At 40.3% G+C, this 22,367-nt stretch overlaps 1 protein-coding gene across 4 annotated transcripts in view; it reads left to right on the plus strand.

The window, feature by feature from the left end:
* The first annotated feature begins 734 nt into the window (after positions 1-734).
* The window catches only part of LOC122159062 (gamma-secretase activating protein), a 45,902-nt gene continuing 24,269 nt past the window's right edge, over positions 735-22,367 (plus strand). For 2 of the 4 annotated variants that reach the window (XR_006168376.1, XM_042816233.1), the window contains exons 1-13: positions 735-844; positions 3,592-3,665; positions 7,706-7,762; positions 8,421-8,490; positions 8,875-8,931; positions 9,053-9,141; positions 9,539-9,608; positions 10,250-10,299; positions 11,485-11,589; positions 12,501-12,560; positions 13,189-13,232; positions 15,120-15,205; positions 19,416-19,493. Coding sequence is in view for 3 of the 4 variants with exons in the window: in XM_042816233.1 (XP_042672167.1) it covers positions 760-844; positions 3,592-3,665; positions 7,706-7,762; positions 8,421-8,490; positions 8,875-8,931; positions 9,053-9,141; positions 9,539-9,608; positions 10,250-10,299; positions 11,485-11,589; positions 12,501-12,560; positions 13,189-13,232; positions 15,120-15,205; positions 19,416-19,493 (925 nt within the window). In the remaining variant the exon portion in view is untranslated. Of the gene's footprint in view, positions 845-3,591; positions 3,666-7,705; positions 7,763-8,420; positions 8,491-8,874; positions 8,932-8,995; positions 9,142-9,538; positions 9,609-10,249; positions 10,300-11,484; positions 11,590-12,500; positions 12,561-13,188; positions 13,233-15,119; positions 15,206-19,415; positions 19,494-22,367 lie in introns of all 4 variants that reach the window. The other 2 variants (XM_042816235.1, XM_042816234.1) reach the window with 2 other exon arrangements.

The raw sequence follows: 22,367 nt of genomic DNA on the forward strand, positions 1-22,367 counted from the left end.
ACCCTGAGGATCTCACCAAGCTTTTCCCCCTCTGCTGTTTTGAGTTGGATGGAAGGAAGGATCCAGCCAGGCCTGGTCTCAGGGTGCATCCCACATTCCGAGCTGCTCTGTCAAAGCCATCTGTGCTGAGAGGCTCAATGTGCCCAGCACACACCTGCAGGGTGTGTAATGACAGAAAACAGGGACTGTGCAGGGACGGGAACTGCTGAACGCTGCTCAGCCAAACGTGGGGCTGCAGACCCACAAGCAGGGCGTTCTGTCAGTCACTGCTTCCACATTCATCTCTGACACCAGCCCTAAACCACAGGCAACTGCTTAAAGTGCTCTGAATCTTTCTTCGAGGAAAGCCTGAGACATCAATATTCCTCGCAGCACATCTCAGGAGAAACATCTCCTTCGGCCCCTCATCTCTAACGGACAAAACAGACCACCTGAAGCCACCAGCCGGCTGCAGACAGCGCGCGGGGACTCACAAGCGCGGCTCCCGGCGCCAACGTCCCGCAGGTGGCAATGGGAGCCGCCGGGCTCCGGGCAGCACCCGGACCGCTAGCGGGACCCGCACCACCGCCTCGACTGAGGGGGGCGGGACCGCGCTCGGCCACTCCGCGTGGCCGCCGGTTGATTGACATTCACACCTGCCAATAGGCGCCGAGCGGGCCGTAGGGACCGGCCCGTGGCGGAGGCCACCCCGCGGCAGCCGGCGCGGTGAGAGGTGGCGGCGGCGGCCGGAGAGTGGCCGGGTTGGGCCGTGGGGCTGCCATGCTGCTTCGCCTGGCGGCCGAGTTTGACCTGCAGAGGGACGTGGTGCCCTGGCTGGCGGCGCAGGGCTGGGCCGCGGCTCTAGGTAACGCTGCGCTGGCGGGCGCGGGGCAGCGCCGAGCAGAGCCCGCTCTTTCCTTCCCTCCCTTTCACCGCTTCTAGCCGCTGTTCTCCGGCGGGCGGAGAAACCGGGCCTGGCGGGAGTCCCCGCGAGCCGCTCCCGGCGCGGCCTCACCGCTCCTTCCGTCCGGGCCGGGCCGCCTCGAGGCCACAGGGGGACGGGAAATGGCGGCGGGGCGGGCGGCCGACCCGAACTGCGTGGGCTGAGCACGCCTGTCCCGCTGCTGTGCGGGGCTGTGCCGCCCCGAGCTCCGTGGGCTGAGCCTGCCGCCGTGTCTGTGTGTGTGTGTGGGGGGGGGGCTTTGCCCTCCGTCAGTGCGGCCCAGGGTGGCGCAGCCGGTGCCCTTGAGGCACTTCTCACGTCCGAAGGAACTTGTGCTCCTCGCACATCGTTTGGTTCTTCACGCGTAGCCCTTTATTCCCTTTTGTTCCAAAAGGAATTTTAACGTCCCTCTTTCTTCTGCCCCACAGCCCTTTCTTGGGAAAGAAAAACAAACACAAAACCAGCAACACAAAAAAAAAAAAAGGCTTAGCCGAAAATAAAGCAACCGAAACTCCCCTTCTGTGTGTGTGGTAAATAAGTGCTAATTAAAATCGGGCGAGAGCAGGTGGTTGGGGGCAGTGAGTGTGCCGTGTTGGTGGCCCTGTGGTATCGCTGTTGTGCTCGTGGTAGTTCTCATCTGTCTGCAAGGAAGCCGGTAGAGTTCTGCTTTTCTGAAACTGCTGAAAGCCTTCGTCTGAACATCGATTTGAACAGCACGATAACCGCGGCTGTAGTAGGAACACAGGCTGGTTCTGCACTGTGTCCAGGTCCCCTGGTTGCTTTTAGTTAACTAACCTACTTCCCTCTTTAAAGGTTTGCTGTCCCACGGAAAGCCTGTGTGGCTCTAAGTCAAAGCATATCAGCTCCTTTGGCTTCATAAACCAAGGTGCTTCCTATGGTGCCAGTGACAAAATCTGTTAACATTTATTTCACGTACACCAAGAAGTACACAGAGGAGCTGTGAGGCGTAGGGTTTCCCCCAAAGGGTTTTGAGGTAAAATTCTGAAAACTCGTGTAATCAGTTAATCTCTGTGTTCATTGTGGAGATGGCAGGAAGGCATTCACCTGTGCTTGGGAGAGTGACAGACGTTTTATTCAATAATTCTGATAATACAGAATCAGAATTTGGATTGGAAAGGATGTCTGACACAATACTAACGTTTCTGCATTGCATGTTAGCTTCTGTTTGTGTATACTCTTTGTTTCCTCTGAATGTGATGCTGATGTATTAGGAATGTGTACATGGGAGGTTGGAATCTTTAAAGATTACTTTAAACATCAGAGAAGTAATATATAATTATAATAATCAGATAAATAAATTTGCAGAAAGCAAGTCATTTTTAGGTGTCCTGGTGCCTCTGGTCAGTGATTTCAGATATTTCAGTTCTCTGCATTTACTGTTTTATTTTCTGAAGATTTGAAAGCCCTGTGATAGCATGTGAGAATTCCTAATGGCGTGAGAGCTGGGAGTAGATGCGATCAAGGGAGGGGAGTGGTAGGTGAAGAGAACCAGCCCAGCTCTCTTAATTCCACTCATTTTTGTGTGATTTCCATATAATGGCTTTCAGGAAATCAAAACACGTTGTCTTGAGCACGTTGATAAGACTTGTTTGCTGGGCAGGCAGGTTGGATTGGATTTGTTTGCAGCCCTTCATCTGCTTGGTGAAGCCGTGAGATGAGGAAGAAGTTGTGATCCTGCATGCAAAGCTTTACTGCAGGACTTTCCCTAGCCAGGGAATTTGCCACTTCTCCTTTGGTTACATATTCCCACAGACAGCATATGGCGACATGTAATTTGTATCAAACACCAAGCCGGTAGAAAGTGATGTATTGTTAAATATTGGCTGAGGATTTTCTCTGTCCTCCCACATCAAAATTTTTCACCTCTGCTAATGTTTCTGAACGGTTTTTTTCTTACCACCACAATCTGCACTAGCAATGTTCACAGTATCAGGCTTGTGAAACTAAGTTTCACAGTGCTTTATCCAGTTAAGGCTTTGTGGTAACTGCAAAGTAATGCTTGCCTGGAGTTGCAGAGAATTCTTCTTGTTCATATTTACTTGTACGTATTTACGCTACCTTTATCTTAAAATCGAGGCCAGTCATGCAGCTCTCAAGCTTACTAAGAGCAAAATTTCTTCTTTAAATATAAGTTCCATCCAAGATAAATACACTTTTGGTGATTACTGTGATTAGAATACAAAGAATTGAGAAGAGATGCACTTTTGTTATCTGTGCTATGGTATCTTACTTTTTCTTTTCATTTGCCCCCAGTGTTTTCCTTTCTCTTGTCCTGCATTGCTTAATTCTCTTCTACCTGTAAATATATTGCATGTATATACAGTTTGGTGTTGTGGCTCTTGTTTTTGTTGTAGAGCTGATCTCTGAAGGCATCATTTATTTCTAAGCATTCCTTAGGGAGCTGGGGCAGCTGACACTTTTCCTCATGCTCCATCTATCTCTGTGTAGTGTTCTGAGGACCTTTTGTTTTGAAGTTTGAGAGTTAAATGACAGCATAAGAAATATTTGATCTGTTTTTTTTTCAAAAGGTAGTCATTTCTGGCATGTACAAATACATATATGTAAAACGTACCTGGTATCTTTGTTTAAAATGTGGCTGTGTATGAGGAACTAAAGTGAAAATCTTGTGCCTTTTGTTATCATTTCAGATACTTCAGAGAATTCATCAACACTTTACATTGTAAATGTTGAAAGAAATGGAAAAATTATTTATACCTGGAAGGTAAGTCTGTCTCGGGGCTTTGTGAAAGTATTCCTGAGAATATTACTGTGTGTTTGCCTGTATTTCCTGAAGTCCTTGCATGAATTTATTTATTTTTCTTGCAAGAAGAACTAGAACATAAAAACTTAGGTTGCAGCTTGGACATTTGAGCAATGGGAAAATACCCATCTCCACTTCAGACAAACATTAAGAGGAATGAAGTGGAGAGTAAAGCAATTGATTTCTGGGGGCCAGAATCTCTCCTTGAATGAAAAACTATTTCCATAACAGATAAAATCTTCATAAGCAGCATGTTCTTTCACCCTGAGGTTTTTTTAGGGAAATCTGACTGCTAGATTCATATGCGCTGCTTCAATTAAATATTCAGTCCTACCAGTGTGTATGTTAAGATGCCATATTTGTAACTCTAACTCTGCTACTACCTTTTTGTTGCTTTAAGATGCATCTGTAGCACTTCATGGTGTGTAGTCTCAAGTCACCTTAGCTTATTCAATGTACTGAAGTACTAGAGCTATCCTTTTCATATCAGGTTGAAATTCATGTAGTTCCAAGAAATTTCTGAATGGTTTGGGAAGGTTTCCCCTTGAGACAAGCTGTCATTCTTTGCCGTGCAGCTCAGAGCAATCTGAAAACTCGGGTGGGTTCTGGAGGGTCTTGGCTCTTGGAAAGCACAAAGTGGAGATGGCAGGCTCCAGCAGAAAAGAGCTGCTTTTCATTCCCCTCTCTCTCAACTCTCCAGCTTACCTAGGGTTAAGGGAAGAGGTGAGGCCTTCATCAAGGTATAACAGACTTTAACTGTGGGTGGCTATTTCCTTTAGTATGTGCCTAGGGAGGAGAATCTGTAAGACAACAGTAATCATAAAAACGATACTGAAGAAAGTGTCAAGTTTTGCATTGCTTGAAGTTCTATCAAGATTTAACGAAACAGATCCATCTAGTTCTCTACAGGAGACCTGCATATGTGTGATGTTGCTGCTTTCCAGTGCCAGTGGAATCTCACGCTAAGCTTTGAGTGACTCCTTCCTTTCTTGGGCTTTTGATAGAAGAGTCCAACTGCCTTGAGTGTTGTTTGGGCTTTTGCAGCTGGTGAAAGGGGTGAGATGTAGCTGGACACCCCATCTCAGTGTGGGTGTCTGCTTGCATGCTAAGTGTTTGAGCTGCCGTTGTAGTTGGTGCAGATGTGACAGAAGCTGGAATTTAGAGAAATGGCCACCTGTAGCATCCCATCTCCCACAGCCTTTGGGAGAAGCTGTACAAAGTGGAGGAGGCAGACAAATATTCACTAGGCTCTGTTGACTGAAGTGCCAGAGATGCTGTGGAGGAGGATTCAAATGTGTAAACTTAGCTCCCTGAATCTGGAAGTGAAGTTCACCCAAGGAGTTACAGACATGTTTGCTGTGGCTTCCTGATCTGAGGAATAAAGGGATCTCTGCAGCTGGTGTGATGTATATGGTTGGATGAGAAAGTCACAGAGCTGAAGGTAGCAAAGTGCAGGGCTGTGCTGCAGTTGTTACCGCTCACATATCAGCCCTAAGGAGATGCCACTGTTGCTTCTTTTCCTGTTCTTTTACTGCTACAAAGTAGTCAGATCTTTCTCTTCTTGGGTGAATCAGCTGGCACAAGAACCAGCACCTTGGTTCTTCCTCTACTGAGAGGGAGCTGGGAGTGGAACAGACAGGGACCTGAGTTATTAACGCTGAGCCTTCTGTGCTCTGTTAAATGAGCTGCAGAAATACCTTGGGATGGTGATACTTTAAAGCAGTACTGAAATACTGGGGCTGATTTTTTTGTCTGAAGATTAGAATGGTATTTGTAAAGAGTCTCTTCATGAGAAAAAAAAGACAGGTGTTGGTGGGGCTGTGTGTCCACATTTGTCTTTTTACTCTTCGCTATTAGCAAGGATTCAATGCAATTGTTTTCTTTACTGACACAGTCCATTGATGATGTGTGCATACACTTCTGTGCTTCTGGAGTTAACCTTTCAGGAGTATCTGTTCATATTTATAAAGAAAGGAAAAAAGTGTATGTGTCTTTGTGAACAAGGAGTAGTGTCAGGCCCCAGTTTGACACTTCTTTTAGATTGTTGCAGGCTTGTTCTAAGTGATGACTATTGATTGCACTTGGCTATTTTGTTCTGTTAATGAGTGTCAGCAAACTAGAATGCTTACTCGGAGAAAACAGACTGCCTTTACTATCCGTCTGTTTACTTAAACTTACTTTGGAGAAATCACGATTACTGTAAATACAACTACAACCAACTACAGATCTTACTCAGTTCCTGAATGAAGTTCAACCTCTCTCTTTTTCTCTCTCTTCCCCCTTTCTCTATAAGCTATTTATAACTCATGAGCTACGACTGTTGCAAGAACAGCTATATGTGATTCTTTCCTCAGCAAACTTTATCAGTGACACTGTTGGTGAGGACAGTGCACAAGCAAGGATGTAAACTAAGCAAAGCTGGCTTGTCCCCTAATAAATGCAAATGGAAAACAGCCTTTACCAAATAGAAGAAAACCAAGTGCATTCCCCTAAAGCCAGGAATAGGTGGAGAATGAGCTTTATGTCAAACATGTTTTGGAGTATTGCACAATACCGTAGATTTAAAGTGTCTGTCTTTTCTTACACTGAGGGTTGGCTTAAAGGAAGATATTTTTAACAGGTATGCTTCTGTTTTGCAAAACTGTAGGAAGAATCTTTGCAGAGAAGCTGATGGCAAGTGTATTAGCTTATGTACAGAAATGGGCACTGGCAGTGCTGCTACCAATCTTGTAAACTGTATTTTTCAGTAGCTAAGTACTGTGGGTAAGAGTTTCAGACACTTTTGGAAAGAATGGCTGTTTGTGAAATCATTTGCTTGATATTAAGTTAGTAGGCCTGAGGCTTGCATCTTAACATAAAGACATTTTGTTTTCCTTGTTTAAATTAGAAGAATTTTGTCATTGCCACAGCAATAATGAGATACTTGCAAATAGACCTTTGAGAAAGAGAATACTCACACTTTTGTTTTAACATCACAAAGCAAGATGCTTGGTAAATAACCATAGATTTCTACACTCTCCCCCCACCCCTCAAGCAGCAGTTAAAAACAAAGATGTTTACTGTTTGAGTACAAGGCTATGTAGATGGATGTAATTTCAATTTAGCACATGTACTTACAGTATGCAAGTGAATTTCAGCTTCATTTGAAATGAAATGTATACTGTAGGGCAGAATTGAATTTTTTAAAATTAAAATGTACTTTGAAAATTTAAAGTGTGGTAAAATGCCAGGAAGAAAGTTGTCTTCTGTAAAGCCTTAGGAGTATCCAAAACAAAAGAAAATCATTGTATGGTTTTTATCAATAAGCAGCAGGCTAACGGTGTAATTTGCACTCATGAAATATGTTTGACTTTCAAATAATTGTGTCTTAAGGTAGAGCTGAAATCCTTTTTCCAACCTGCAGCGAGGTCACTGGAAGCTGTTGTGTGATGATGTTTCTGTGCTCCGTTTTGGAGCAGTGAGGTTTGGATTCCCAGCCTGCAGGCTTCCTGGGCCAGCATAGTTTCAGGTGAATGGTTGCCTGTGTGATTGGTGCTGCTCTCAGGGCTTTGGGTTCTGTGATCTCAGGTGCCCCTTTTAAAGACCAAGCATGTTGACACAACATGGGTCACACCTCACCAGATGTGGTCATCTTTAAGTTCACTTCTAACGCCGTGCATTCTGTGATCCCCTTTTGTTCTTAGAGTTATCTTTTCCTTCCCATACTGCCTATAACTAAAAACAGCTGAGAACCAAAGTCAGAGAGGGGCACATGGCATATAGCACAGCTTGTTGACTGTGTTTCAGCTTTGCCCTGTGTGTTAATTCTCAACCAGGAAAAAAAAAGTGTTCTTGCCTCCTCTTCTTGGAATGGGATAATTAAGTACCAAGGGAAGTGTAAGTGGATGTGTGTCAGTGAAAGAGGAGAAAAAAGAGGAGAGAGGAGTAGGAAAAAAAAATTACCAAAGGTTGTGTTTAAATGTGTATATGCATTGTCAGTGTTGATTTGTTTTCATCCATAGGGAAATCAGAAAAGTACCCATATTGGATTGTATGACCTTCAAACTAAAGAGAATGAGGTGAGTCCAATACTTCTGCTTGGTAAGGACAATGCTGTAGAATTTTAGGTTTTGATGCCTTACAACACAGTATGTTATGTCCATAAGGAATTATGGGTGTGTTTGAAACAGAGGAGAGAACGGGAAGGTTCTGAAATTTCACTCAGTGCTGTTAAGAGTAAAGAACCTCTGGATGACTTGGGAGCAGCACTGTGTTGTGCCTTGAGTCTTTGTTTCTGTACAACTAATTGAAGACCTCTTTTCTCTCTGAGCACGTCCTTAAAAATAAATGTTCTTCTGTTTTGTTATGTGGACCTCTTCAGTCTGGTGCTTCTGCTTATGGTTCTAAAATGGAAGGTCCCACAGTTCTGTGGCTGGAACCATGATGAAGGTCCTTTGCAAATGGGTGAAATTTCATATTGCTGTAAAAGTTTGCCGTGCAGCTCCAGGGGCAACATGGAGCTCAGAAAAGCTAATAAGAAACAAACACATGAGAAGAAGTAGTAGTACAATTGAGGCTTAAAGTATGGTTTTTCTGGCCTTGGAATTATTTGGTTTTGAAATTAAAAAAAAAAAAAAAAACAAGAACTGGTCAGCAGTGTTTTCCTAGGGAGGAGTAATTAAAAGATTTTCTTGATAAAATTAAAATATAATTTATCATAAATGTACTTCTCTGTAGCATCTCTATACGTTTGAGAAAGATCTACGCATAATCAGTTGTTCAATCAACAGTGAAAGGACGTTACTGGGTAAATATGTTTCATCAATTTTTTTTGTCATGGCAAAGATAATTTAGTTTAGGAGTATGTTGTATTTGTGTCTTGAATTACTTCAGTCTGTTCTGAGCCATATGTTGCTCACAGCAGTCTGTGCATTTGAATGGATGCATCACCAAAGAATGTAATTGATGTACAATCAGTACAGCTGTTGTTTTTGTTGTCTTATTGAAAGAAAAATTTGGTTTGCTTATTTCTGTCACTTGCATTTGTATATGCCTCCTACATGTAGTGCAGCTCCTGCTGGTCCTTAAAATATGGATTTTTTTTTTTTTTGTAGAAGTTTTGGGATATTTATTCTCCAGGAATGCTCAATGAGATTAATAGCAAATATGCTGTGTTTTTTCTCTTGCTTAGCAGTCAGCTTCCGTCAGTATACAGAGGAAGAAAGAGTGACCCAGCTGTTACAGTCAGGTACTGCAAGTGCATTGTTTTAAACTGTTAGAAGTAATTTTTTTTCCTTTTTTTTCTCCCTTAGCAATACAACTTTGTACTGTAAGAAAAGACGGTTACCTAAAACATGTCCTTTTTGCAGTGTCCAAGTATTTAACCTTGCTGATTGAAATTCATCCCGTTAATAATGTGAGAGTCCTAAAGGCTGTGGATAGCTGCGTTCGAGTGCAGGTAAATCATTCAAACAATCTAAATACAAACTTTAATAATTTGCTGTGCAAAAGTGATTGAGTGCAGAAATGTCTCATGTTTCTTGGAACTGTTACAGAGATTATGTGCCAATGTTTTCATAAATTTGAAAAGATGAGAAACATCATAAAATGTTATATTTCAAACATTTCTCTTAACATGAAGCCTACTTCTTTTTTTTAATCTCTGCAATTCACCTACTCCTACAATAATAATGATTGATAACTTATAGTCTGTAATACTAGATGTTCTTATTAATTGAATATCATGCATGTGCTTGGCTTTATTTAAACATATGTAACTATTTGGCTAAATAGATACTGTAGATGAGTGTTGTAAACAACGTTGGTTATTTACTTCTGTAAAAATTCCTGTGTAGTTTCTTTATCCAGTGGAAGGCAGAAATACTTCTACAAAAAGTCATCTTTTGCTCGTTTCAGAAGATAAATGTGAGTTGATATTTTGTGAATACGTTGTCATTTTTTTACTTCAATCTGATCGTCATGGATTATTTTGTCGTAACCTTTTACTGTGGGGAAAGAAAACAACGAGAAGAAAACCATTCTCGGTGTCCTGAATGTCTTTCAAAAATGGTGTGCTTCACTGAGGCTTTTTTCCAGTGTTAGCAGAATGGCCGACTTTGCATTGTTTTCCCTTTTGTTCATGCATTCATTGATCATCTTAACTTTTAGAAAAGCTGAATTAGACTTTTGTAGCTGTTTGTATAAATTCAGAGCAGCCCAGTTCATTATGACAGATGGTTTATGATTTAATAGCATAACGGGAGGGATAAGAAAGGGACAAAAGCACCTTGGATCCAGCTAACTGTGTGTGTTCAGCCTAATCTGGTGGGATCTTCACTCTGGTGAGAGTGAGTGGATAGAGGGGGACACTTGCAAAAGGCAGTTCATCCCTCTTACCTTCCCCTCATGTCAAAGAATGAGAGGCTTTTCCCATCTTTTTGGAGAAACCCACCTTTGCTGCTAACCTAGATGTCATCTATAGGTTCCTAGAGATTAGATTAAATAACTATATAAAAGCATTTGAAAATGAATGGCTTTAACTTTAAATGTTTTGTGTTGTTTTAAAGACATTGAACAATTTGTTATCCGTGTTGTCGCAGAAGAGGAACACAGAGTGGTAAGTCTTGAAAAATCTTGGGGTTTGAGGGTTGTTATTTTGCTTTAATTGATAGTTCAAGGGTCTGTTCTGTAATTCTAGCTGATTATTTTTGTAATTTGACAATGTATTCCTCTAACCACAAAGCTGATTAAAAAAAAAAAACTATTTAACAAGTAATTTGTGAGGAAAGTTAGGGTTTTTTGTTGCTGTTGATCTAAACTTGTCTGGATGTTACAATTTGGAAGAAGAAATTGTATATATTTCTTATTAAATCTTTCAATATATTTGTAAAATCACCTTCCTAATTTTTCCTTCTGAATGCCCACGTATCCCAGGAAATAATTTATTTAAAACAAACCCTTAGAACACAGTGCTCTCAGTACTGTGAGTGTTTCAACCTTTTTTTTTCCCCTGTAGTCTTTTTTTTCACATTTTAAACATTAGTTAGTGTTCAGCAAACTGATTGTGGATATTCTGCTTAAATTATTAATCAGCATACTTCTAGTATAGTGACAGATTGCATCATAAAATCCAGTGTTTCATTGTATGGAGAAAAACTAGTCTTTGGATGGCAAAATATTAAATTCCTGATTTGTCATCATTTTGAAGTCTTTCATGGTATTCTAAAAGTGTGTCATTGCTTTTAGAGGCGATGGATTTTGCGTGGTGGTTGACAGTGGAATAACAAGTCTGTGCTGTGATGACATGAAATCTCTCTCCATCTTTCAAGAAAGCATTCATGCTAAAAATTGTCCAGAATTCTGGCTTGTACTCTGCTACCAGTACTCCTCTCTGCCACGAGTGAGATTTTAGTTTGAAATCCTTTTCAGAGCTAAGCTATCTTCCCTAAATAGTTACTGTAGCTGGTTCTAAACTAGCTGTGGTATTTCACTCTTCACCCCTTCTCTTGCCTTTGATGAAGGCTGACATCTGTTTTTCTTCATATACTTTGCGCAGCAAAAATGGTGAATTTCTTGTAGTCAAGGATATCTCAGAATATTTGACAGTTGGAATACCCTGAAAACTGATCTTGAGCTTGAGCATCTTGCACACAGCAAAGGTGGTTCTGCTGCTACTAACAAGGGACATGCTCCCTTCAAGTACCATAGTATTTGAGCCCTTCTGTTGTTGCACAAACGCTGTGTGTAATCATCAGTATAGAACCGTGCTTGATGACCTCTAATGTTCTTTCTTTCCTTTTAGGTGATTCAGAACTCAGGTCAGCTTCCAAGAGCCAGAGTTGCAGATGATCTCATTTGGGCACAGTGGGATATGACAGAACAAAGACTCTTCTACATTGTTCCAAAGGTGAACTAAATGTCATTCAGTTTTTTTTCCTGTCTCATGGCAACATAGTTTTGAGTGTATGGGGTAATAATAGAGCTAGTTGGGTTTCCATTATAGCAGTCTTTATTGTCAGTGTCTCGAAGAACCCAGATCAAAAGCAACACTTGTCTTGACTGCCATTTGTGTGCATACATGAAGTCAGATAGGCTCAGTGGTTCCTATAAAGATTGGTGAATTTGGTAGTTTTCTTTGCTTTAAAGAAGTCTTTTGTTCAAAAAGATCTAAATCTACTGAAAAGCAGTGAGTATATTCCCTCTTTTCTACAGAGTTCGTATTCAGAAAGAATGTTGTACACGGACTTGTTGAGTCCAAATGAGGACAAGTTCATGGCTAGAAATACCCAAGTTCTTCACATCTTTTTTCTTTTCAATTTGACTGAAGGACTGTTTGCACTTGATGTATTCTGCATACATGAAAATCTGCTTTTCTCACCTCTTAGCCACCAAATATGTGTTAGGAAATAACAGGAAGCAAACTGTGATTGTGAAACATATTCCTGGTTTTGTTTCTGAGATACCCTTTTTGAACTGGCTAAAGCCAGATATGGTTCCTTTTTCCTCATAGGTAGCTGTGGAAAAGTATTTTTAACCTAGTGGAGAAGGAGAGAGAGCTTGTGTGAGGTATGCTTCAAGTGAAGGCCCACGCAATTAGAGGTGATTGGTAGATAATGATCTAGGACAGGAAGGAAGTTTGTCAGAGTGCTATTGTGGGGGGGTATATGTGGTTTTTAATGTCTTCTTTTGTCCCCTAATTTCTACATATTTGTTAGCAAAGAAGCGTGTGTGTGGAACAGTGCGTTGTCTGGTCACTTTTCAGTCTGAGAAATACACTTAATTTTTTATTAGCTACAAAATGTATCCTCTTAATTGCAGGAATCAAGGAGTACTTTAAAATGTGTCCAGTTCTACCCTGATGAAAATTTTAACTCAACAGTAAGTCGTTAGTATTTTTTTATATGATAGTTTTGGGTTAATTTTGTCTTCCAAACACTAATAATGAGATCAATCTCAGTGTTTGTATAATCTCTGATAGTAGATGTTTTGCAGAGGGAGACTGGTTTTGGATTTGCCTTTTGGGAGGCAGGATGTTTGTCCTTGTTTTATATTATTTACAAAAATACATTCAGATTCAGGTTATGCCATAGTAAGGTAATTTTTGTGCCACTAGACAGCTATTGACCTACAAGTAAGTGACGTTCATGACATCATGCTGATACGGTACTCAAGTGTTGAAAGTGGGGTTATCAAACTCACTAGACAAAAGCTGGATTACTGTGACAGTTTTAGCTACCCGAAGAGCAGAACATAAAAATTACTGAACATAAAATTGTTAATATACTTCCATCCCAGCAGCTGAATTACTTGCAGTTGATATATATGTTTTTAAATAATCTCTTTTCAGATTGATTTTTTTGTGATGGTGATTAGAGGATACATAAACTTCTTTGTTAAAATGTTCAATCTGTTGAAATGTGTGTGACACATTTCACTAGGATGAAGTATTAATCATGCTCAGTAATTATACTGACCTCAGTAAATGACAATTTTCTTTTTTTAACAGCTGGAATCGCAACTGGATATTTCTGTAAATGACAAACGAGTAAAGTAAGGGTTTTTTTGTTTTGTTTCTTTTTAATGTAGGGTCTGATACTTTATAAACCTTGGTAAATTTACTGTTAGAACCATGTATCTGTGTTTGGAGTTACCTGTGTGGGACTGGTACATAACAATTATAGGAACACTGTCCAAACCTCCAAACCTCGTATTTTCCTCAAGGATAGCAGTAAAATGTAATTCTGCCCTTGTCTGTTTTTTTGGTACTATTTTTGAGAATAATTTTCCTGGAGAGTTAGCCATAGGCTAAAGAGTCCTTTCTCTGAGTATTTGGTGCCTATTTAAAGGGATTTGCTTCATTCTTGGACATGCTGTATTAGTGATGTTGAGATTCCTGTCAAGGGAAGCTCTCTATTTTAATTGTTGTGTTACATGTTTTACTGATTGGTAGCTCCTTTTTGTTGTCCATGAAGCAGTGCCTGTGTTCTTTTTATTCTCCAGTATGCTATTTCCAAGCAGCCTGCAGTTTCAAAGGCTAAAGACACTTCTGATTCTGTCTGTGACTGTGGTGCACATGGGTGCATCTGAGCTGGTCTCCTTGAAGCTTCCTTTGAAGTGAAGAAGAATCTAGTCAGAATAGTCAGTCATTTTCATCTCATTCTCACCTTTCTACACGCAGTTGAATTTATGTTTCAGAAGGGCCTGTATTTCTTCATCAATAAAAACGGAGGTAAAAGCTACAAGTTCAGATGTCAGTAATTGAAGGTCTTACATCCTGGACAGAGCATCTCAGAAAGCTCAGTACAGTGCTGCTGCAGTTGTAGGTTGCCCTGAATGAGTACTGTGTATTTTGCAATTAGTACTGAAAAAAATTTGAGTCTTGTAAGAGCTTCAGTACTATGTACATGCATATATTTTAATAGGTAAATGCATATATATATACACACACACATATATATATGTTTAAATTCTTGCAGAAAGGTATAAATATCCATATAGAAGCAAAATCATTTTGGGAGGGGCAGTGGGAAACCAAACCAATAAAAAAAACCCCAAATCACGAACAAAGCAGATGGACTGCAGTTTTCTATTGCATGTTCCACATGGGAAACATGATACTTGTTTCTTTCAAAGATATGAAGATGGGAACATCATGGAACTGCAGTAGGGGAGGAGGTTCAGACTGGATATTTGGAAAAAGTTCTCCAGTGGGTGTTCAGGCTCTGGAATGGGCTTTCCAGGGCAGTAGTCATGGCCCCAAGCTGCTGGAGTTCAGGGGGTGTTTGGATTACCCTCACAAATATAGGGTTTGATTTAGGTAGGTCTGTGTGAAGCCAGAAATTTGGCTTGATGATCTTTGTGGGTCTCTTCCAACTTGGGATTTTCTATTACTCCATGAAAAACCATTAAAGTACAGCCAGCACAAGATTGAAAAAGGATGTTGTGGTAATGTAGGATCCATGTGAGGATGATTTTATCCTTTCCTTTTCAAGTACACCCACTGAAATTGGTGTGCTTACTTGCAGATTTAGATGTAGCTTGAGAGGTACAAGAGTGGTGCAGTTGGGCTGCAAAACCTTCTGAGTTCTCAGGCACTCTGAGTTACTGGATTTTACATGCTTCATCAGAACTAACTCACATTTCAAGCATAGGAATGGCTGGATTATACTGCAATAAATGAATATGAAATCATGCAGTTGTATTAAAAAAAAATTTCTAATAACAGTGCAGCCTTACAATTCTCATTTTTGGCAACATTGAGATCGTTGGTTGAAGCCTGATTTAACTTTCATTAGACAATATTTGATTATAATTCAATTAATACGTTTTCATTATGTTATGACTGTTCTCATGGTCTTTCTGTTGTGATAAATCCCTGTGGATGAAGGACTGTTTTATGTAGTCATCTTTTGCTCCTAGATTTGTATTTGCTCCTAGATTTGTGAATTTTGGATACAATGACTGTGAAGACCCAGATGTTGCATCCAAGTCTTTGAATCTTCAGGTTTTTACAAGTAAAGCAGGTAATGAATGAGAGCAAATTTTGTGATATTACAGTCATCTCCACATGTAATTGTTATATAGTGAAATCATAATTGATAACTACAAATTCCTTTGTAAGGCATTATACTCATTTTTCCTTTTTTGTTTTTTGTTTTTTTGCAAGTGTGAGACTTGTGTATTCCTTAGATTGTGCCTGACGGAAAACTGGGGAGAAGGCAGCAATTGTGCACTACTTTGTTGTTGTTGAGTTTATTTATCCTCTGAAAGCTTCATGGCAAGTTGAGCTGGAGACTAACTTGGGTTTTATATATTAGCTCTAATAATAAAGCTGTCAGCCAGAAATGTTCTGGTAGCCTAGCTCCAAAAAAGTGATGTAGTGTGTCCATGCAGCAAAACAGGTCCGAGCATGTGATACTAAGGACATTATGCTTAATGGTTTAATATGTGAATGTTGTGGTGTTCCTGAAGCCTTTAGGATTTAGGACTCTGCCTACATCCTAATGCATGTTATGAGTTGGTGTTTTGTTTCTTTTCTTAAATACTGGACTCAAGAGACATCCGTTCATCACAGATGCCTGCAATTTCAATTTCTAAATTAGACCATATGGCCAAGCAGAGAAGGTATATGATTAACCTTTAAATGGTCTGCAGAGTCATCTAGAGGCACGATTTGTTGCAGAGATGCTTTCACATCTTGCTTTTTAAGGATGCTTTTATGCATGTAGGTGAATTGCTGAGGCTGTACTGAAGTGCCTGTTAATGCAAATAAAGTGAAATACGGTTTCCTTTTTTCATACAAAAGCAGATGATACGGTTAAAAAGATTAGAGAGAAGGAATCAGAGGTAAGAGAAAACCACATTTCCATTTACCAAATACAGGTTAGGTTAATTTTGTTCTGTTAGCAAGACAACGTCTTTTTCAGTTGCATTTCATACACAGACTGCACGTACAGTAATGGAAGAAGTTATTGATTTGTGTGTACGAGTTTCCTTTTCAAACTGCGGTTTGCTAAGGTTATTTTAGATTCAGGCACTACCTTTTAGATCAGGATGAGATTCAGTCTTCCTCCCTCTAGTCTATTATTTGATTACCCTGAAGTAAAAGGTTTTTGTTCCATCAGACAACGCCGTATTCAAGTTTTGTGCAACCTTTCACAGGCTGAACATTGTGCTTAATGTAAAACATAATTTGACAGTTACACTTACTGAATCACTTCATTGTATTTGGCTCTTCGCTGAATGTTGTTTGAAAGTGAGGATTACATTGTACAATTCATTTTGAGTAATGACAGTTTGAAAAAAAAATGATTTTGATGCTCAGACCATATGCAGTTGTTGAAGGACAGTGTGGGTAGTCACACTGAAGTTCCCTTTTGCATTTCGCAATTCTGGTAGCTTACAAGATGACTGCAAGGTCTTTGAGGCACGAATTGTGCCTTCTGTGGAGCTGCTAGCATGCTTCAACTGTTAATGCTGATATCCCTATTTGTATCGTTTAGATATCCCTGGCACAAAATAATTGGCATAGCTTCATAATTAAATACTCAATGTAATTTCCCTTTTGGTTGTTATTGAGCACCACCAACCTGACCTCTGAATGAAATCATTCTTTCTCAAACTTCTGCAGTAACAGAAAAGTAGCTCTGTTCCTTAACACTCACAAGACAAAATGTCTCCAGATAAGATCTCCTGTGTATTTCCAGATTAGCTGAGATAAGGCAATTCTGGTCTCAAAATTACCCTTGTATGTTAAGAGTTCAATTGTTATTTAAACAGCACTGGACTGTAAAGTTTTCTTTTAACACTTTAGAAGTACCTTTCAGTTGAATTTGTTTGGTTCTGAAAAAAATGCAAGAAGTAAGATGGCATAAACTGAGAATTACTCTCACCAAAATGTACCTGCCTAAAAGCTAAACATCTGGACTATAATTCAGGAGAAAAATAGGCTCTCCAGAGGATGGTTGCTTCTATCCATGTTTCTTCATTAGCTGTGTAGTGGAAGTCTAGATGAAAGCTGAAGGATGGCTGAAGTTAGTCAAAGCAAGGCACTCCTGTGCCAGTACGAGTAAGCAATGCGCAAGTACAGCGTCATCTTCAACTTGTGGAGCTCGATTGCCATGCTGAGAAATTTTTACAGCCTTACATCTGTTCTGCATTAACCAGAATCACAAATTTGAAGTTAAGGTTCCTACAGGATACTATTTGTCTTCATGTGTTCTTTGTGTGAGACTTGCTGTTTCAGTGGTATGATGTTTGCTTCTGAAATGGCAGAGCTGTAATTGTTGTTTTCTTACTGCAAGTGCAGTAACTAGCTGCTGCCTAAAGCGTTAGTTTTAAACGCTGCTTTTTTTTCCCTTTGTTGTGGTTATTTTCCTCCTGTTATTTTAGAGAAGACGTGAGTCTTCTGATATTGTGGCTCATCTGTTTGTAAGGGATTTTGAAGTTGATAGTATAGGAGACTTGGTTATGCAAAGGCAGAAAGCTTTAACCATAGAGATGCAATAGGATAACAATACAAGCCCGCCCCAACTCTCATTTGCGGAGATCAGTGGTAAGGATAAGAAAGGAATTTCTCTCATGTTCTCAGTCTTTGACTGCACTAATAGGACTGTCAGGACAGTATCAGATGTAATAATGCTTGGACAGTTGCTGATCTGAGTGTTTTCATCTGTGTTAATAAAGCACCATTTGGTATTTCCTATTGTTTGTAGTTCAGCTTACTGATATTTCACCAGTATCCTAGTGTTGAATATATACATCTCATTAACAGTAGTCCTTAGCCACTGTTCTTTGTGATCAACTTGCATGTACACTCGCTGACACTTCAGTGTGAACAAATTGACTTGCACAACTGCTGTACAATTTAGAGAGCGATGTATACAGTAGCCTCCTGCATGGAAGAAAGACATTTGCAGTTGGAAGGGAGCTGTTGGTAATAAATCAGCACTGTGGATTGCTGGAGCTTTTCCATTTTTCCTCATGAGTCCTGATGCTGCTATTTTAAAAATTATGCATTCTCTGAGAGATGCCAAGTGCTCTGGCAGCATGCCCTGTCCATTTAAATGACTCAAATATCCAAGCAAAACTGTATCAAGCTTCCTAACAACATTCAGTCAGGTAAGAATAAAAAAAGGACACCTCAGGAGAGGATTTACCTTCTCCAGAAGTGTGGTGTGTTTCTGCAGCTGTACCAAAGCTGTGGTCTGAAGTACTAGGCATTTAACTAATAGCATACCTTGGTAACTGCGCTTCTGTATTTGTACTTTTTCTTTCTTGTGCTTTTTTTGTGTGTATGTGTGTATTCCTTGTATATACAGGCCTTTATTTTTCGCAAAATTGTATTTGTTTGTTGTTAATTTTATTTATTTATTTTGTCCTAAGTGATAAACTTTCAGGAAAGGTAAAAGAGCCAACAGTTACAGTTCTCTTTCCCAACTATATTGGGATAATGTGGTTAAGAAGCTGTTTCTGGTATGAATGCTAAAGCAGCTTGCCAAGCATTGGTGAAAGCTGATTAAAGTTTTTGTAAGAGATGGATGAAGGGCTACCAGCCAATGGAATCAAAACAGTCTGTCAGTCTGATTTGGAATTAAGGTGGATGGAGTAGAGGGAGCCGGTCTTGCACGGAGTACTGTACTGAAATACTGACTGAAATAAAATTGAGACAAATTTTGACTTTTTCCCTAAAAAAAGAAGTAAATAAATAAAAAGAAAGTAAAAAGAAAAAAAAGAGGTGATAGCTCTTTGAACTGGAAAGGGAAGAGTGCCAGTGATTTTTAGTCAGAAAGCTCTACTAACATGCCATGCTGCTGCCAATATCGAACTACCGATTGGAAAGTAAACCAACTGTGTTTTGCTGTGTTCCATGCACATTTGACAGTCTCTTAACAGAAAATATTTAGATATTAAAACAGGCTGTGGAGAGAAAGGCTTGGTCAGTGTTGTGGCTGCAAGCAAGGCTTCTACTGACAAGGTCTAAAAATGTGCCACTTCTAAAAAGAACTGGTCATGTCAGAACTCTGAATTCCATTGTGCCACTCTGCCTCCTCTCTTCTCCCTTACTGTGTTTCACTAGGTAAATGATGCTTCGAGATATGTGGTCTATGTTACTGTAACTGTTTTTTTTTTTGAGAGGTTGTTATTAGGTTTTAAATTGAAACAGTCTTGCTTTAATTTTGTGCATTGTGGACAGTGGATCAGTCAACTTCCTTTTCCTTTTTGTATTTTTAGGAGGACTGTGTGTGTGTTGGAGTCTTGCTTTGGATATTCCTGGGGAAATAACATACTCCATATATTTTTTACATAAAGGTAAAATTGACTTGTTAATTTATACTTCCTTTGTTTTAGAGAATGACATTTTGCTGGAAGAGTGGCGGAATGCCTTGTGAAACGACCGCTGAAATCTGCAGACAATAAACTGCTGTAGCTGATGTTTTAAAGACTGCAGCTGCGTTTGTCTGCAGACTCATCTTTCCTGCTACAGATTTCCTGCCTGATGCTGAGCTAATAGCTTCAAACCAGTGACTTCATGAGTGGTTATTAGTTGGATCCCTTACTTCTAGCCAGATTTTTTGACATGCTGAGCACAGACAACATCAGTGAAGTCTGTGGGAGCTGCAGGTGTGTTGTGCTGATGCCTTGAGGCATTTGTATGGGAAACAGAACCAGCAGCTCTTAGCTTGAAAGTGGGTTTAGAGTTCCAGTTCAGCATGTCATTTTCACAGCAAGAGGTGCAAGACCCATTGGTTTTAAGAACGGTAGCTATGTAAGTGGTGTTTCAGCTCAAAATTTTAAAATCTGCCTTTTTCCTTGTAAATAATAACATTATTCTGATCAGAGCATGAAACTTCCGATTGGCAAGATTTCTTTCTCATTTGATACGTGGAGGACAGAGGTGAATTATATCTCGAGTGAGAAGCTGCATAGTATGGGGTAACTACGTTCAAGTGAAAACATGCTTCTTCTGCTTTACTTTAAGTTTTTGCTCTCTTGTGTGAGGAAACTTTCCGTGAGTTGGTTGCTCTAACACGTCACTTTGCTGCTGGAATGTTGTGGGATTGGGCAAACTGCATTTTTTGGTTCTTGAAGGCATTAACAAATGGAACAGTCCATTTTTTGTGTGCCAGTACTCTGCATTATTGTTGCTGCTTATCTCCAGTGAAGGACTGGCCTCTTCAGGTGTGTGTCCTTCACATGTAGCTGAAGGGGCACCGCACTGCTTGGAGTCAATCATGGCCTGTATTTGTATCAGGAACAGAGTGAGGTTAAATAACTGCTGACCAGCTGCATCTGAAGTGATCTTCATGAGATGGAGTTGGTGTAGTTGTTTGTAGATTCATGTAAGAATCACCGTTCATGGATGGGATTTATAAGACTGCCCTTGAGGTGATGTGTACAAGCAGCAGAATACTAGAGCATTTTGAAGACATAAGTTATTTTAGTCTGTTCTGGAAGCTTTCCTCTTTCACCTGGAGGAGGTGTTGCAGGTGAGGCTGTGCACTCATAGGAGAGACGCAGCAATGTGCTGATGAATGTTGCCCTAAGTAGTGATTTAACAAAGCAGCTTTTTTAACTTAACAAATTTGTGATAACAAGGTTACTTGATTATGTACTGAACAGAGAACAAGACAAAACTGTAAGGAGAACCCTCCTGTTGAGACTTGAGGTTGAGGATGGACCATCTGGCCAATTGTTTATGTCTAAAGCATTATATCTTCAAGTTTTAGGCCATTCCTACTTGTCCTATTGCTGTGCAGCACTGAGGAGATCCTCCCTTCATTCATTCGTCTCCCACCTCCCGTTAGATATTTATAAACACTAATCAGATCCCCCCTCCGTCTTCTTTTCCCTAGGCTGCATATACCCAGGTTACTCAGTCATTCCTCATGAGGGAGATGCTCCAGGCCCTTGGTCATCTTTGTGGACTCCTTCTAGGAAATTCTTGTCTTTTTTGAACTGGGGAGACCAAAACTGGACAGAGTACTCCAGATGTGATCTCATCAGGGCTAAGTAGAGGTGAAGAATCACCTCCCATTATACGTGCAATAACTCCTTCATATCACTCAGTACTGAATAGTAAGGTAGCAAGCTATTAGCAGATAAGTCTTTAAGTCTTCCAAGATTAAAGTTTCAAGAAGCTGGCTATTACTCATCCATATGTGACAAGTAAGGAATCTTTTGACCTTGAGGAGTAACCTTGAGAGGCATCCCTGCCTCCAGGGGAAGATCCTGGTGTGCGGATGTGCAGGGATTGCTTAATAAGCTCTGGGCTGTCCCTTGTTCAGGGAGTCTGATGTCTGACTACCGGTTCTATCTGCATACCAGCCATGTGTGGTGAGTGTGTGCTGTCTGAGCCTGGTTCAGCAGTCACGACCAGACACCTCCATCGCAGACACTGCTGATGATTGTCGTCTGAGCAGGGTGATGAGTGAAAGGTCAGGGAGGGCTGGGGGGAGGATGCTGCCCCCACAGGAGTCCCCTCAGTTTCTTGTTGTAAAAACAGAAGTGATGCCATGGGTTCTGCAGTGGTGGTATTGGTTTGCATGTGTGTTCAGGCTGGCAAGCAGCAGAACAGGGTGGTGAGGTATGCCGATTCATTTCAAGCAAACTTCAGTTGGCATCTTGTATGAAAAGCTATTTTTCTTAGAAAACCCTTCACCTTTAGCATCAGTGTTGGTCTTGGAGATCTCACTTTCTTTTTTCTTCATCAGAGAGAAAGCATATTTCTGTGCTATGGTCAGGAATAGAAATCTATCTCCTTGATAATTTTCATATTTTTTCTTGATGGTTCTGTGACTGTGGACATACATTACCTTTAACTTTCACACAGTATTAAGTAGCATCCTGATCATGACATGATTCAGCGTTTAGGATGTCACAGCATGGAGATCAGTCATTTTCTCTTTAGCCGTTTTAATCTCGAACTTTTTTGAGAGACTGAGAAAATTGAAGAGATGTATGTCATTCCTACTGGATGCCAGAGGAAGTTTGGTGCAAGCCTGGAATAAAATAAATGGTTGTGCTGATGAAAAACCCATGCAATCAAGGAGAGTCTGAAATTTGCATATGTTTAAACAAATCTTGAAGTAAACTATAGCAATAAAACATGATTGAGCTGGAAATTTTTAAAAGCAATTGAAAGGTCACCAAAATGTGAAGCTCAACTATTTGAAGTATTTGGTG

The sequence above is a fragment of the Centrocercus urophasianus genome, unplaced genomic scaffold, assembly GCF_019232065.1.
Source record: "Centrocercus urophasianus isolate 14NV4802_14NV808 unplaced genomic scaffold, USGS_Curo_1.0 seq_15, whole genome shotgun sequence".
In the NCBI taxonomy this organism is placed as follows: Eukaryota; Metazoa; Chordata; class Aves; order Galliformes; family Phasianidae; genus Centrocercus; species Centrocercus urophasianus.